Source organism: Erpetoichthys calabaricus, chromosome 2 (genome assembly GCF_900747795.2).
Source record: "Erpetoichthys calabaricus chromosome 2, fErpCal1.3, whole genome shotgun sequence".
Classification (NCBI taxonomy): domain Eukaryota; kingdom Metazoa; phylum Chordata; class Cladistia; order Polypteriformes; family Polypteridae; genus Erpetoichthys; species Erpetoichthys calabaricus.
The window spans coordinates 146,368,770-146,383,704 of record NC_041395.2 but is presented as its reverse complement, the minus strand read 5'-3'; the positions used below and the strand labels follow the sequence as shown (position 1 = coordinate 146,383,704).

The following is a 14,935-nucleotide window of genomic DNA, read 5'->3' as shown; positions in this document are numbered from 1 at the left end:
TCAATGTACACACAATTTATAGTCCATAACCTTTATCCACAATGTACACAATTACAGTTTATAGTAGTTGCCTCTATAGGTGAAACCTGCTGCTATTTCATAAATCATATCAAAGGTAGTCTCTCTTTGCTTCACAATAGGCTAAAGAGTTTATACATACACTGTATGTATGGAATTCATATAAATACCTGTATGCGTTTGAAAACACAGAAAGTATATCACACTTGAACAGTTGACTGCAAAAAAAGACTAAGTAAAGACAGGATAGAATGGAATACGAAACGTAGCTAGGCTAGGTTGGGCCTAATCTGGGCTTAATACCAAAAAGACAAATGACTGTGCACCAAAGCCAAAACGGCATCCAAAAATCAAAGTAAAAATTTCTGTAATAGGGTCTCATTTATAAAACTTTAAGTGGATTTGAGCATGAAAATATGTGCATGCCAAAAAACAGGAAAATGCATACAGCAAAAATATTATATATATATATATATAACCTGGCATATGCATATTTCTAAGCAGTTTATCATTTTAAATCACAATCACAATGTAATTATGCATACGTAAACACGTCTTGAATTCCGCCATGAAACATCCATATATGGAGCATACTAATCAACCTCATGCATATGCAGTCATGATGCTGAAGAATGTTATTGGCTGGTATATCAGCCTTCCACCTGAAGCACTGAGACACTGCCACCTACATTCAAGAATAATTGACTGTGCTCCACAACTGAAGATGCAAGATCACGTACCACATTATAGCGCCTCTCCTCACTGCTCTGTGGTTCATGGAAAGGTATAAGATGCCTGCGTCTCAGTGGGTAGCCGCTATTGCCTGGCACATGTAATTATTTGATTGCTGTTACAGTGTATAGTACATGCCATATGAAAAACTTAGTGTTCAGCCAGTTATCTTACTAACAAGTCAACCACTGTACCACAGTACCATCACATCTGTCTAAGCTACTTTGTATCAAAATAAACAAATCACAGGTTGACCCAGGCCATGAGACACGATGTCTGTCAGTCTCTTCTTGGCATCACAGATGATGTGTGCATTAATGGAAGGTTACTGCTCACATTTAACAAAAACCGTTTCATTCTTGCTAGGTGTCCTTATTTCAATATGAGGGTAGTGAATTGCTTCAGTTACATTAGGACAGCTGTACTCTGCTGCAAATTGCCTTTATATGTTGGCAGAAATAGGTTATAATTTTATGTATGTGTACCCACACCATATGAAAACTGTATAAAAGTGCCTCACCAGCTGATAAATGGCTTCCAGCCCAGTGGGCATGATGGAGTGAAGCTTGGCTGAGGCATTCCTGACCTGTTCGCCACTTCTAAGAGAAGTGACAACTGGTAAACCAATAAAAAAAATACAGTTCTTCAGTGAAATACGCAGCATTGGCCCACTTAAGAGAACTTAAACAGCATCTGTACATCATATTCATCATTTTTGAGGTGTAATATATTTGTCACATCAAAGCACCTTATAATAATGACGGTGATATGAATTACTATACACGAGTCCTCATTTAAATGGTTTGACTGCCTTTCCCTACTTGATAATTACATCACTTCCCAGTTTCTCTGAAATGTTGCATATGCATGGATCAGAGCTGCTGTAAATATATACTGTACATGTTCTACATCAAGTTTTTTTTATAAACCTTGATGTTTCTGTGAGAAGTTGCACACGCACATATTGAGCCTCTTTTTGTGTATATGCAAGATTATAAATGAGGCCCTTATAGATCTAAACAATATCACATGCAAAAACATTTTATAGAAAGTATATAAAAACCTGGAAAATGAAGGGCTCTTTAAATATCATTACATCACTTGATGTTCCAGAATATATCCCCCTTAACAAAGGATCATCGTGTCATAGCAATAACTGTCCAAAATGGTAATGCCTGCTAAAAAAAAACAAAGTAATGTTTTGGTATTTTTACAAAAATAATGATTAAGTAAAAATCACAAGCCTCTAACCAAAATATAATTAAATTAAATAATGATGACCAAGAAAATATGAAAATCCTAGCTATCACAACAACATAGAATTAAACTAACCTGCACCCTAAAAAGAATGCATGCCCACTCTCTCTGTTGTAGATGATACTGGTATTTGGCATGTATTTAATAAGAAGCCAACTGAGTACCTGTAATGAGTTTGTTTCTTATACTACACACTCTGATGTCATTGTCCTATTTATGCAGTTGCCCACCTGGGCCTTCCCCTTCTTTTTCTATCCTGGTTAGATCCACTTTTCCTTTGTCTATTAATAGACAACTTTATATGAAATCTTCAGTTTCTTGACATTCTATTGCATGGACAAAGTCTACTGAATTCTGGTAATTAATTCATACTAATGACAGGACAGGAATATCTCTCTATTATAAAAGGAAATCCTGAGACGAGACTTTCTCGGAGATAATTTCAACTCCCACGAGAGATAATTTTAGGTCCTGCAAGATAAGACTTTTTGCCAAGAGATTTTGACAAGTCCCACCCACCTCTCAAAAATTTACAACCATGCCCATGGTCCACTCACTTCTCATTCATGTGAATGTTATTGTCGGACACAGTTCCTGTGCTCTCAGCTCTAAGAGGAGTCAGAAATAAAAGACAAAGAGTAGAAGACAAAGTAGAACATTCAAAAAGGTTCAAAAACGTTGCCGCAATACACATGCAGGGCAGGCTAGAGATTATGAAAGTACTAAAATTCGAAAGTCTCAAAAAACTGATCGTACAGATCGCATTAGCACTAACAAATGGAAATAATTACTTGGTGAAATAACGGAACAGCGAAAAGATATCGAATATATGGACATAAGTGATATGACAGAAGAATGTAGATATTGTTTGGCTTTAAACTTTAAGTCGGAGACTTGTAGATCGTCTAATTTGTGTTGCCATCAGGGAAAAGTAGTGTTTCTTCCCAATGAAGAGGCCTATCCGTGAGAATTAAAAGATTTGTTGTTTGGTGAAAGTAAAATCCACATAAGCAAGCGGCAGAGACACGAAGTGGCTGGTGCATAACGCATGCCAGGGGGTTGGTGAGCGAAGTGAGCAGGGGGCAAAAAAACAACAACAAAAGTAAAAAAAAAAAAATGCATGACGTCTATCTTTACATACACTTATATTCTTAAGTAATTGGACAGTGACACATTTTTCATAATTTTGGCTCTGTATGCTACCACAATGGATTTAAAATAAAGAAATAAATTACATGATTGAAGTGTAGGCTTTCTGTATTAAATAAACAGGTTGAACAAAAATATTGTATAAGCAATTTAGAAATGACAGCCATTTTTATGCATGGTCCTGCATTTACAGGGGCTCAAAAGTATTTCGACAAATGACTGACAAGCTGTTCCATGACCTGGGTAGAAGGTAGAAGGTCTGCAGTTGATTCCAAGTGTGGAATTTGGAACCTGTTGCTGTGAACTTTTAATATGAGGTCCAAAGTGCTGTCCATGCAGGTAAAAACAGGCCATCATTAGTCAGAGAAAACAAAACAAACCCACCTGAGAGATAGCAGAATCACCAGGAGTGGTGATATCAACCATATGATACATTCTTAAAGAGAAGGAACACGCTGGTGAGCTCAGCAACACCAGAAGGCCTGGGCAATCATGGAAGACAACTGTGCTGGATGATCACAGAATACCATCCTTGGTGAAGGAAAACCAATTCACGACATTTAGCCAAACCAAGAACACCCTCTGAGAGGTAGGCCTATCATTGCCAAAGTTTACAATCAAGGGAAGACTTCATGAAAGTAAATACAGAGGGTTTGCCACAAGGTGCGAACCACTGGTAATCCTCAAGCATAGGAAGGACAGATTAGACTTTGCCAGAAAATATTTTTAAAAAATCAGACCACTTTTGGAACAGTTTTCTGTGGACAAATGAAATTAAGATCAATATGTACCAGAATGATGGACAGAAAAGAGTATGAAGAAGTGAAGGAATGGCTCATGATTGGTAACATACCACATCGTCTGTGAAACATGGTGGAGTCAGTGTTATGGCATGGATATGCGTGACTGCCAATGGAAGTGGGTTACTGGTATTTATTGATGAAATAACTGCTGACAAAAGTTACAAGATGATTTCTGAAGTGTACCATGCTATACTGTCTGCTCAGATTCAGACAAAAGCTGCAAAACTGAAAGGACAATGCTTGACAGTACAGATGGACAATGAGTCAAAACATACTGTGACCGCAAACAAAATGCTTTTCAAGGCAAAGAAGTGGAATCTTCTTCAATGGCCAAGTCAATCAACTTACCTCAACTCAAATGGACATACATTTCACATGCTGAAAACAAAACTGACTGCAGAAAGTCAAGAAAACAAGCAGCACCTGAAGACAGCTGCAGTAAAGGCCTGACAAAGCAACACTGGATGGAAACCCAGCACTTGGAGAAGGCCATGGGTTCCACACTTCAGGTAGTCACTGATTGGAAAGGACTTTCAACCAAGTATTGAAAATGATCATTATTTTCATGATCATGTTATTTTGTCCAAATACTTTTGAGACCCTAAAAATGTGGGGACTATGTAAAAAAATGTTTGTCTTTTCTAAACAGCTCATACAATATTTTTGTTAAACCCATTGAAATAAAACTGCAAGTCTACACTTCAATTACATCTTGATTGCTTCATTTCAAATCCATTTTGGTGATACACAGAGCCAAAATTATGAAAATTGTATCACTGACTCAATACTTATGGACCTAATCATAGATTAACAGTAGTGTAAAAGTACCCACCTGGATGCCCTGATGCAAATGAAGCACAATTTCCAAGCCACATGACTTCTGAACACTACTGCCAATGAGGCTCACCCCTGCATGGCAGACACAAAGTTCTAACCTGGTATTCCTGCAGCAAGAGGAGGACTGCTTCTAATGGTAATGCCAAGAAGTAAAAAAAAGGCCAAACAGAACTAGAATCAGGAGATAAGGACCCAAGACCATAAACCAAAAGAATAAGCAGGGGTCAAAAACCAAAAGATCAAAGAGTACCAAGCCTGTGACTGTGATGGCCATTCCAGAACATTGTACTTCTCCCTTTGCATGAATGCCTTTGTAGATTTGGAACTGTGTTTTGGGTCGTTTTCTTGTTGGAATATCCAACCCCTGCGTAGCTTCAACTTTGTGACTGATGCTTGAACATTATTCTGAAGAATTTGTTGATATTGGGTTGAATTTATCCAACCCTCGACTTTAACAATGGCCCCAGTCCCTAAACTAGCCACACAGCCCCACAGCATGATGGAACCTCCACCAAATTTGACAGTAGGTAGCAGGTGCTTTTCTTGGAATGTGGTGTTCTTCTTCCGCCATGCAAAGCGCTTTTTGTTATGACCAAATAACTCAATTTTTGTCTCATCAGTCCAAAGCACAAAATGAATCTGGCTTGTCTAAATAAGCATTTGCATACAACAAGCGACTCTGTTTGTGGCATGAGTGCAGAAAGGGCTTCTTTCTCATCACCCTGCCATACAGATGTTCTTTGTGCAAATTGTGCTGAATTGTAGAACGATGTACAGATACACCATCTGCACCAAGATGTTCTTGCAGGTCTTTGGAGGTGATCTGTGGGTTGTCTGTAACCATTCTCACAATCCTGCACATATGCTGCTCCTGTATTTTTCTTGGCCTGTCAGACCTGGGGTTAATAGCAACTGTGCCTATGGCCTTCCATTTCCTGGTTACATTCCTTACAGTTAAAACTGACAGTTTAAACCTCTGAGATAGCATTTTGTAGTCTTTCCCTAAACCATGATACTGAACAATCTTTGTTTTCAGATCTTTTGAGAGTTGCTTTGAGGATCCCATGCTGTCACTCTTCTGAGGAGAGTCAAAGGGAACCACAACTTGCAATCGACCACCTTAAATACCTTTATATCTCATGACTGGACACACCTGTCTATGAAGTTCAAGGCTTAATGAGCTAATCCAACCAATTTGGTGTTGCAAGTAATCAGTATTGAGAAGTTACACGCATTCAAATCAGCAAAATTACAAGGGTACCCAAATTTTTGCACAGCCAGTTTTTTCACATTTGATTTAATTTCATACAACTAAATACTGCTTCACTAAAAAAAAAACACCCCAGTACTCAGATGTTCCTAGGAAATCTAGGAAATGAAAAACATACCACTGTTATCTTTTTTGTTGAAAGTAAATTATTATGCAGGCTGAGAGGGGTTCCCAAACCTTTTCATATGACTGTATATATAAACCCTTGACACATATTTTTAGGAAGTCACTGTGCACTGGAGAGATTCCGTAGGACTGGAAAATGGCAAATATCATCCCATTATATAAAAAGGGTGACAGGGCAGATCCAAGTAACTATAGGCCAGTAAGATTAACATGCATCACAGGAAAATTAATGGAAAGAATTATTAAGGATAACATTGAGAAACACCCGGCAAGGACAGTAGTTTTACTGAAACGTCACCATAGGTTCAGAAGAGGGAGGTCGTGTTTTACTAACATGCTGGAATTCTATGAGGAGGCAACAAAAGGATACGATCAAAGTGGCGCATATGATATTATTATCTTGACTTTCAGAAAGCATTTGATAAGGTGCCACATGAGAGGTTGGGCATCAAACTAAAAGAAGTGGGAGTTCAGGGTGATGTTTTTAGATGGGTGCAGAATTGGCTCAGACACAGGAAGCAGAGGGTGATGGTGTGATGAACCTCTTCAGAATTGGCCGATGTTAAGAGTGGTGTTTTACAGGGGTCAGTGCTAGGGCCGCTGCTATTTTTAATATATATAAATGATTTAGATAGGAATTTAAGTAACAAGTGGGTTAATTTTGCAAATGATACCAAGATAGGTGGATTAGCAGATAATTTGGAATCCATTAAATCATTACAGAAGGACTTGGATAGCATACAGGCTTGGGCAGATTTGTGGCAGATGACATTTAATGTCAGTAAACGCAAAGTATTACACATAGGAAGTAAAAATGTTAGGTTTGAATACACAATGTGCGGTCGGAAAATCAAGAGTACACCTTATGAGAAGAATTTAGGAGTCATAATGGACTCTAAGCTATCGACTTCCCGACAGTATTCAGAAGCCATTAAGAAGGCTAACAGAATGTTAGGTTATATAGCATGATGTGTAGAGTACAAGTCCAAGGAGCGTATGCTCAACCTTTATAATGCACTGGTGAGGCCTCATCTTGAGTACTGTGTGCAGTTTTGGTCTCCAGGCTACAAAAAGGACATAGCAGCACTAGAAAAGGTCCAGAGAAGAGCGACTAGGCTGATTCCAGGGCTATAGGGGTTGAATTATGAGAAAAGATTAAAAGAGCTGAGCCTATACAGTTAAAGCAAAAGAAGATTAAGAGGTGACATGCTTGAAGGGTTTAAAATTATGAAGGGATTTAGTACAGTGGATTAAGACTTATTTTAAAATGACTTCATCAAAAACACAGGGACACAGTTGGAAACTTGTTAAGGGTAAATTTCGTACAAACATTAGGAAGTTTTTCTTTACACAAAGAACGATAGACACTTGGAATAAGCTACCAAGTAGTGTGGTAGACAGTAAGGCTTTAGGGACTTTCAAAACTCGACAATGGTTTTTTGGAAGAAATAAGTGGATAGGACTGGTGAGCTTTGTTGGGCTGAATGGCCTATTCTTGTCTAGAGTGTTCTAATGTAACTCCATGCAGGAACCTGTATGAATTTGGGAAGAGTACCAAAGTGAAAACAGAAGGAACTAGAAATAGATGTGCTCAGCCATCAATGTAGAAAACTTTATTGATAATTACTTAAGTATGTATAATATTACTACATGTATTAAACATGTATTACACGTATGTGAATGCTGGGGACTGAATACATAAATTCTGATTAGCACTGGGGCGACACGGTGGCGCAGTGGGTAGTGCTGCTGCCTCACAGTTGGGAGACCTGGGGACCTGGGTTCGCTTCCCAGGTCCTCCCTGCGTGGAGTTTGCATGTTCTCCCCGTGTCTGCGTGGGTTTCCTCCGGGCGCTCCGGTTTCCTTCCAAAGGCAGGCAGGTTAGGTGGATTGGTGATTCTAAATTGGGCTTGGTATGTTTGTGTGTGTCCTGCGGTAGGTTGACACCCTGCCCGGGATTGGTTCCTGCCTTGTGCCCTGTGTTGGCTGGGATTGGCTCCAGCAGACCCCCGTGACCCTATGTTCAGATTCAGCGGGTTGGAAAATGGATGCCTGATTGATTAGCACTGATAGTCTTCTAATAACTACAAGACATTGCATTTTTTTTTACTATGTAGCATTCCATATTTCTGTTTATGTTTATTACTACTTTTAGAATGTATTGTTTTAATGTTATACCTAACTTATGCTCCTTACTGTTCACTTTACATCAGTATATCATATTTAATACAGTATGGTAATGCACAGTACAGTAATTATTTGAGTTCTAGGAATGAGAAACAGAAATTGAATCTAACATTTTTGCTGCACACTTAACAAGGAAATAAAATGAAGTGCCTTACTCGGATAGTCTCTGGAAGCTCAGTCTTTTATTTGTTGAGTAAAGATATCTTTACAAAGCTCAAAACGCGTTAATACTTAAAAGTAAATATCAAAGGAAATACATGTTTCTTTAGGTTAAAAATGAAACAGATCCCTTAGCCTACTGAAAAAAAAAACCATTCCAGTAACATAAGTGGGAGAATCCCTTCTTTACACAGAGAGTAGTGGGAGACTGAAACAAACGGCCCGGTCCTGCTGATGAAGCAGAAAACCTGCGCGTTCTAATTAAAGAGACCAGAAGATAAATATATTTGTGTTTAAATCTAACAGTACTGTGAATACTGGAGTTAATGTTGAGTGCACACGAATTTTAATTCACCCTTTAATTTCTTTCTACACAGATATAGAAAGAGTCATTGGAAGTCTTCTACAATATTTTATCTAAAAAGTGAAAATTGCTTCTATTCAACTGATCTGTCGACTCCATGTGAAACATTGCACAATACATTGTATTTAAACAGTTCTAGTTTATATTACCGTCATTATTAATATGAATGTGCGAATAAAACAGCAATTGCATTTCAATAAATTTGTACTGAAATAAAAATGTCCACCCCTATCCCCCACCCTTCTCTCTGTTTAAGGTAACTGCAACACACAGATTCTTAAAAAAGGGAATGCTGTACCCGTCCAAGAAATCTACAGGCTCAAACCAAAAGGACATTTTGTCGTCAATCATATCTTAAGGCACCAATCACATTAACGTATAGGCAGTACTTCCGGTAATTTTTTCCATTCACTTGTGCAGGGGCTGTCAGGAGACCCCGTAGGAAATGTGAACAACGCATTTTTTTGCTGCAATATCCTTCCGACACATTAAACAGTCCCAGGCACCAGTTTGGAGAACTTTAATGCAAAACAAATGTTTTATATCCACGACTCCTTAAAAAACATACACGGATACTTTATGTGGCAGGATTAGATTTTCACGAGCAGACCAAAGTAACTTTAGATTTCTTCCTGCCGCCGGAAGTTAAAGTCCCGGTAGGATAAATAGAACGGCGCCGAAGTACAACCTCCTTTTCAGTTGAGCGCTGAAGCCTCGGCCGGATCATGTCAAGCGGTTCTGCGGATTATAACAGGTAAAAATGTATGGTTTGAAAATTTTAAAATTGTTTAATCTATGAAGGTGTAAATTAGTTAATTACTTAATGGTCCGTGATTAACAATCGGAGTGCAAAGTACTTCTTGTGGGTGCTGAAATTGTTGAGCGCATGTGGGAGATTCTTTCTACCTTCTCCTGATTAGGGTAGAAATAATTGTAATCGGTAAAGTATAATCTTGTAGCGTTTATAAAAAGCGGATTAAAAAGTAAAGGGTGGAATTTGCATATGCCTACATCAAGGCGATGCGGTGGCATTAGGCCTGCTCCGCATTTAGGCCTTTTTTTTCCCCCCATCTCTCAGCCTCTTCTCCTCCTCATGGAGTCGGCAAGACGCCGGCACCCTGCATAATTTTCTGAAGCGTGCACCTCCACCCAATTTTACGAGCGAATCGTGTTTAACGCCCGATTTTTTGTTGCCCTAACTTTGTGGTGCTTATCATATTTTTCCAAGTATAGAGACGTTTTAAGGCGAATTATGATCGTAGACATCAGTGCGTAGTGGGGTGTGGAAAAAGAGCGTTTTCTCCCTTATCATTTTTTTTTTTTTTTTGGAGCGTTTGCGCAATTTCTCTGGGAGTGGTGATTTTTCTGACTTGGGTTCAGGGCCGATGAGAATGTCGGAAGGTTTTTTTTTTTTTTTTCCGGATGCGTTGCTAGGCATACTTTTTTTTTTTTTTTAAACTGTTACTACGTTTGAAGTTTGATCCCGGAATGTGCTTACGTGAGTTGCAAACGGAATTGAGGAGTTATCCTGCTGTAAGATCACTTGCTCTATTAGATTTCCTTAATTATTTACGGCATGAAAGTAAGGCTGACTTGATGTATAACTTTAACCATTAATACAGCAGCAAGACTGAGCTGTCTTCCCGTTATTCGCTCCACGTGGCGTATCTTGGGGATTCGGCGTTTGCCCTCTGTGACATTTTACGAGAAACGTTTGGCCGTGCTCCATGGTATTTATGTGAAACCCGAACGTTTGATAGTTTGAATCGCCTTAAATGTCATTTAGACTGTGCTTAAATAAGGGGTAATGTGTACGGTGTGTAGGTAATGTTATGACCCGTTGTCTTCGGGGTCTTTAATGTGTCATTGCGAATATACTACTACTAAGCAGTATAACTTGAAAGGCATTTAATGCGTAGATCCTCTGCATTTTTTTAAAGGCTAGTAGGCTTGAGTGTTCAGCCGCTATTGGGAGCGATTTGCAGGTAACTTTTAAAGGCGTCATCTGCCTGAAATACGTCATAGATCAGAATCAAATTAAGATCTTTGTACGTGCTTCTACGCCAATTACTTTAAAGTTGCCATGTGGATGCATTTTGAAGTATTCAACACGGAGGTTAAAATATTTTTTTTGCTTCAGCTCTAGAGACAGAGACCATGGAGGACCCGATGGAATGGAGCCTGATGGTGTCATTGAGGTGAGAGGGCAGAGCAGGAAGCTTTCAAAAAGGTTAATATTGAAAGGATTTACAGTCTAATACATTACTTTAACTCTTTCAGAGCAATTGGAATGAAATTGTTGACAATTTCGATGATATGAACTTAAAAGAAACTCTTCTGAGGGGTATCTATGCTTACGGTTTTGAAAAGCCATCAGCAATTCAGCAGAGAGCAATCATTCCTTGCATTAAAGGTAAAACTTTTTATTTTATATAAAGACTTTGGGCAGCTCAAGAGTGAAATGATGTTTACCATCTTTCGGGACTGACTTGCAGTGGAGAAAATTCAAAATGCTGATCACTCAAACAATTGGCCCCTTCTGTTATGAAAATTGTGAAAGTAATTTTACATATCTAGTTTAATGTTTATCAGCTGCATATTTGGCAGTTAATTGGAATGCAAGGATAGTTACAAAATGTAATTTTCCTCCACTTATTTTCTAGGCTATGATGTCATTGCTCAGGCACAGTCTGGAACTGGCAAGACTGCCACATTTGCCATTTCTATACTACAACAACTGGAGATAGACCAGAAGGAGACTCAGGCTTTAGTCCTGGCTCCAACTCGAGAGCTGGCTCAACAGGTATGCTGCACCTGAAGCCATAAAAATGTAAACCTGCATTACAATATAGAGCAGTGTTGTAAACCAAGGCGACATATTTTGGATGGTGGTCCAAAAGGTACTTTTCATTTTCTTTCAGTACTTCATATTTGAAGGACGTTTGTAATTTGAGTAACTTTTAGTTAAATTTTGCAGGTAAAGTTACAATATAGCTGCCAAGTGCTGTGTTGTCGTTCCCCCTGCATAAAGTAACTCGTTTCATACTATCCCTGATTGTCTAGTTTCAGAGACAGACAGGGACGCTTGGTCACGAACATGTTGCCAATTTAAAACTAATTTTTTTTTTGTTTTTAATTGGCAGATTCAAAAAGTAATTCTAGCTTTGGGTGATTATATGGGTGCCACATGTCATGCTTGTATTGGTGGTACAAATGTTCGTAATGAGATGCAGAAACTTCAAGCAGAGGCTCCTCATATTGTTGTTGGCACACCAGGAAGAGTATTTGACATGCTGAACAGGAGATACCTGTGTAAGTATGTGGGATTTTTAGTTCTGCTGTTTACGTGAAGTGATGTTGTCATCTTTCGGGACTGACATGAAATGAAGTCACCCCCAATGCTGATCATTTAATATGCAGATTAAATATTCCCCAAATTGTTGTTTTCAGCTCCTAAATGGATCAAAATGTTTGTGTTGGATGAAGCTGATGAAATGTTAAGCAGAGGCTTCAAGGATCAAATCTATGAGATTTTCCAGAAGCTTAGTACAAATATTCAAGTGAGTATAAACCATGTGTAAAATTACCTTCTTTATAAAGTTCTGTAATAAAATTGACTAAAACCAGGTTTTATCTTGGTTTTGTTGATGATGCTAGCAGAGAATAAAATGGAAGAAAATTATATGCACTGTATTGGAAATGAGGCGAGGGTCGGGCCTCTTTCTTAATGCCCATTGACCTTCTGCTCAAAATCCAGTGCCACATTGAGGCTTTAATACTCTTCACAATGCAAGTTGTTTAGCTACTTGAAAAATTTGCTCCAATTCCTTATTTTTATTAACTTTTAAAACTGTCTTTTTAAAGCCCAAAATAAGTGTTCAGTAGCTGTTTATCTTGTATATTTTATGAGGGTTGTCAATTTGTGTTGGTCTTACTTGCAGGTTGTTCTGTTATCTGCTACAATGCCGGCAGATGTATTAGAAGTGACCAAAAAGTTTATGCGTGATCCAATCCGGATCCTTGTAAAAAAAGAGGAGCTTACACTTGAAGGCATCAAACAGTTCTACATTAATGTGGAGAGAGAGGTATATTTTTATGACATATGTTGCACATAGTGAGTTCTAATTACCATTAAGTAGATATTCTTTTGTTCTACATAATCTCCTTCCTGTTAAAGCACCTTGCTAAAATTGCATTTGTCAGACTGATTGTCTGGCTATTGCAGTGATGCCAGTAGGGTACACCCAGGAAGAAGAATAATATGCACAGTGTCATAAAAAGACTTGGGTGGACCTCTTTCTTAATGTCCAGTGTCCTTGATCTTGTGATTCTGTGCTACATTGCTGTATATCGGCAAAAAACACACACTCTGGGGTTTTGTTTTTTTTTTTTGAACAGATTTATTTTCCTAAATTTTATAGGAATGGAAGCTGGATACTCTTTGTGACTTGTATGAGACTCTGACAATCACCCAGGCTGTCATTTTCTTGAATACAAGAAGGAAGGTTGACTGGTTAACAGAAAAGATGCACGCTAGGGACTTTACTGTTTCTGCGTTGGTAAGGAGATTTTAGGGTTGCTTGTATGACAATGAATTTAAATTTCCTTGATTTAATAGATGCCATGTTTTTCATTTTATTGCCTTGTAGCATGGAGATATGGACCAGAAAGAACGAGATGTCATCATGAGGGAATTCAGATCAGGGTCTAGTCGTGTCTTGATAACAACTGACCTATTGGTAAGGATAAATAGAATAGGAATTGTTTCAGGATTTTCCTTTTAAATGGAAATAAAATGGTGTAGGACAGTGCTCAGCCATCTTATTATTATTTTTTTTTTTTTTTTTAAACAGGCACGTGGAATTGATGTGCAGCAAGTATCTTTAGTTATTAATTACGATCTTCCTACCAATAGAGAAAATTACATACACAGGTGAGTTTATTTGCTGTATTTGGGATGCTGAGTGTGTATTTGGTCATTCTGAGATTAAGTAGAACAATGCATCAGTATACTGACAAGTTGCGTGAAGGATGTCATTTAGTCCAGTGCAAATGCCAGTTTTTAAGCTTTTGACTTTTCTCAACAGAATTGGTCGGGGTGGTCGCTTTGGCAGAAAAGGAGTTGCCATTAACTTTGTTACTGAAGAGGACAAGAGAATACTTCGTGATATTGAGACTTTCTATAATACTACTGTCGAGGAAATGCCAATGAATGTTGCCGATCTGATTTAGTCCCTTGGAGATTGTCGAATGCAGTGCTCGCTGTTGCTGAATAAACAGATGTGCATTTTGCTTTTGGAAGAATATTGAAAAATATTGAATCTTGTCTCAATGCTGAAATCGGATTCAAAATACACATTTTATTTGACAAGTAAAGCGACTGTTGTCGCAAGCTCTTGTGAGGAGAGCCTTAGGCCTTGTCCTCTAAACAGAATTAGACTGTTGGGGTGGGGAAATTTAAACCATGGGGTCTTCAGATATTTTCTTTAAATATTTTTTTCTTTGTTTAATAGAAGTATTTGTATTAGATGTTCTTTACCATTTAATTATTTACTTGTGGACTAAAAGATATAAGTGCTGTATTAAATCTGCCAATTATGTTAAACTAACATATTTACAATTACTGTAAAGAAAGATTGTTGGGTAGCCTTTAAAAATTGTCAAGCACTTTTCTACTCGTTTGTTTGTGGGTATATTTATTTAATAAACTATTTAATCGGATCTGTTGTGTTCAAGCCCTCATTGCCAGTGGGCTAAACAAAATTTGAGGCACTTAACCCCTGCCAAGGATGTTGGTGTTTACAAAAATGGTGGTTTATTTCTAAATGCATTAAAGGGATGCACAAATCCAATTCTTCCAATTTTAACATGTAGCAATTTCATTTACAGTACTTGTATCTTTAAGTCAATGCCACTTCCATTAATTGTGATTTTCTTATTACACTTGTTCTGAAGTGCATGTGCAATAAATTACACTTGTGTGTACATGCTTGCATTTTGAGGATTATTGCTTACTTGATTGGGGAGGTAAGT

The 14,935-nt window shown here is 38.1% G+C and overlaps 1 protein-coding gene and 5 non-coding genes across 6 annotated transcripts; all 6 read left to right on the top strand.

Moving 5' to 3' along the window:
* Positions 1 to 9,496: 9,496 nt before the first annotated feature.
* Positions 9,497 to 14,623, top strand: eif4a2 (eukaryotic translation initiation factor 4A, isoform 2). Its single transcript, XM_028794602.2, has 11 exons — positions 9,497 to 9,656; positions 11,043 to 11,100; positions 11,183 to 11,315; positions 11,566 to 11,705; positions 12,046 to 12,214; positions 12,353 to 12,462; positions 12,844 to 12,987; positions 13,324 to 13,461; positions 13,552 to 13,641; positions 13,756 to 13,835; positions 13,990 to 14,623. The coding sequence occupies exons 1-11, from the start codon at positions 9,628 to 9,630 to the stop codon at positions 14,132 to 14,134; spliced, it is 1,236 nt and encodes a 411-aa protein (XP_028650435.1). The 5' UTR covers positions 9,497 to 9,627; the 3' UTR covers positions 14,135 to 14,623.
* LOC114647483 (small nucleolar RNA SNORD2) lies at positions 11,357 to 11,425 on the top strand. The gene has a single exon (XR_003715543.1). It is a non-coding gene; the product is annotated as a small nucleolar RNA SNORD2 (small nucleolar RNA).
* Positions 11,874 to 12,001, top strand: LOC114647463 (small nucleolar RNA SNORA63). Its single transcript, XR_003715525.1, has one exon. It is a non-coding gene; the product is annotated as a small nucleolar RNA SNORA63 (small nucleolar RNA).
* Positions 12,247 to 12,313, top strand: LOC114647484 (small nucleolar RNA SNORD2). Its single transcript, XR_003715544.1, has one exon. It is a non-coding gene; the product is annotated as a small nucleolar RNA SNORD2 (small nucleolar RNA).
* LOC114647478 (small nucleolar RNA SNORA81) lies at positions 12,488 to 12,669 on the top strand. Its single transcript, XR_003715540.1, has one exon. It is a non-coding gene; the product is annotated as a small nucleolar RNA SNORA81 (small nucleolar RNA).
* LOC114647477 (small nucleolar RNA SNORA81) lies at positions 13,065 to 13,245 on the top strand. Its single transcript, XR_003715539.1, has one exon. It is a non-coding gene; the product is annotated as a small nucleolar RNA SNORA81 (small nucleolar RNA).
* Positions 14,624 to 14,935: the final 312 nt, after the last annotated feature.

Coding starts and splice junctions, on each gene's coding strand:
- eif4a2 (XM_028794602.2), top strand. CDS start 9,628: ATGTCAAGCGGTTCTGCGGATTATAACAG. Junction 12,215..12,352: donor GCTGAACAGGAGATACCTGT/GTAAGTATGTGG, acceptor TGTTGTTTTCAG/CTCCTAAATGGATCAAAATG. Junction 12,463..12,843: donor AGCTTAGTACAAATATTCAA/GTGAGTATAAAC, acceptor TCTTACTTGCAG/GTTGTTCTGTTATCTGCTAC.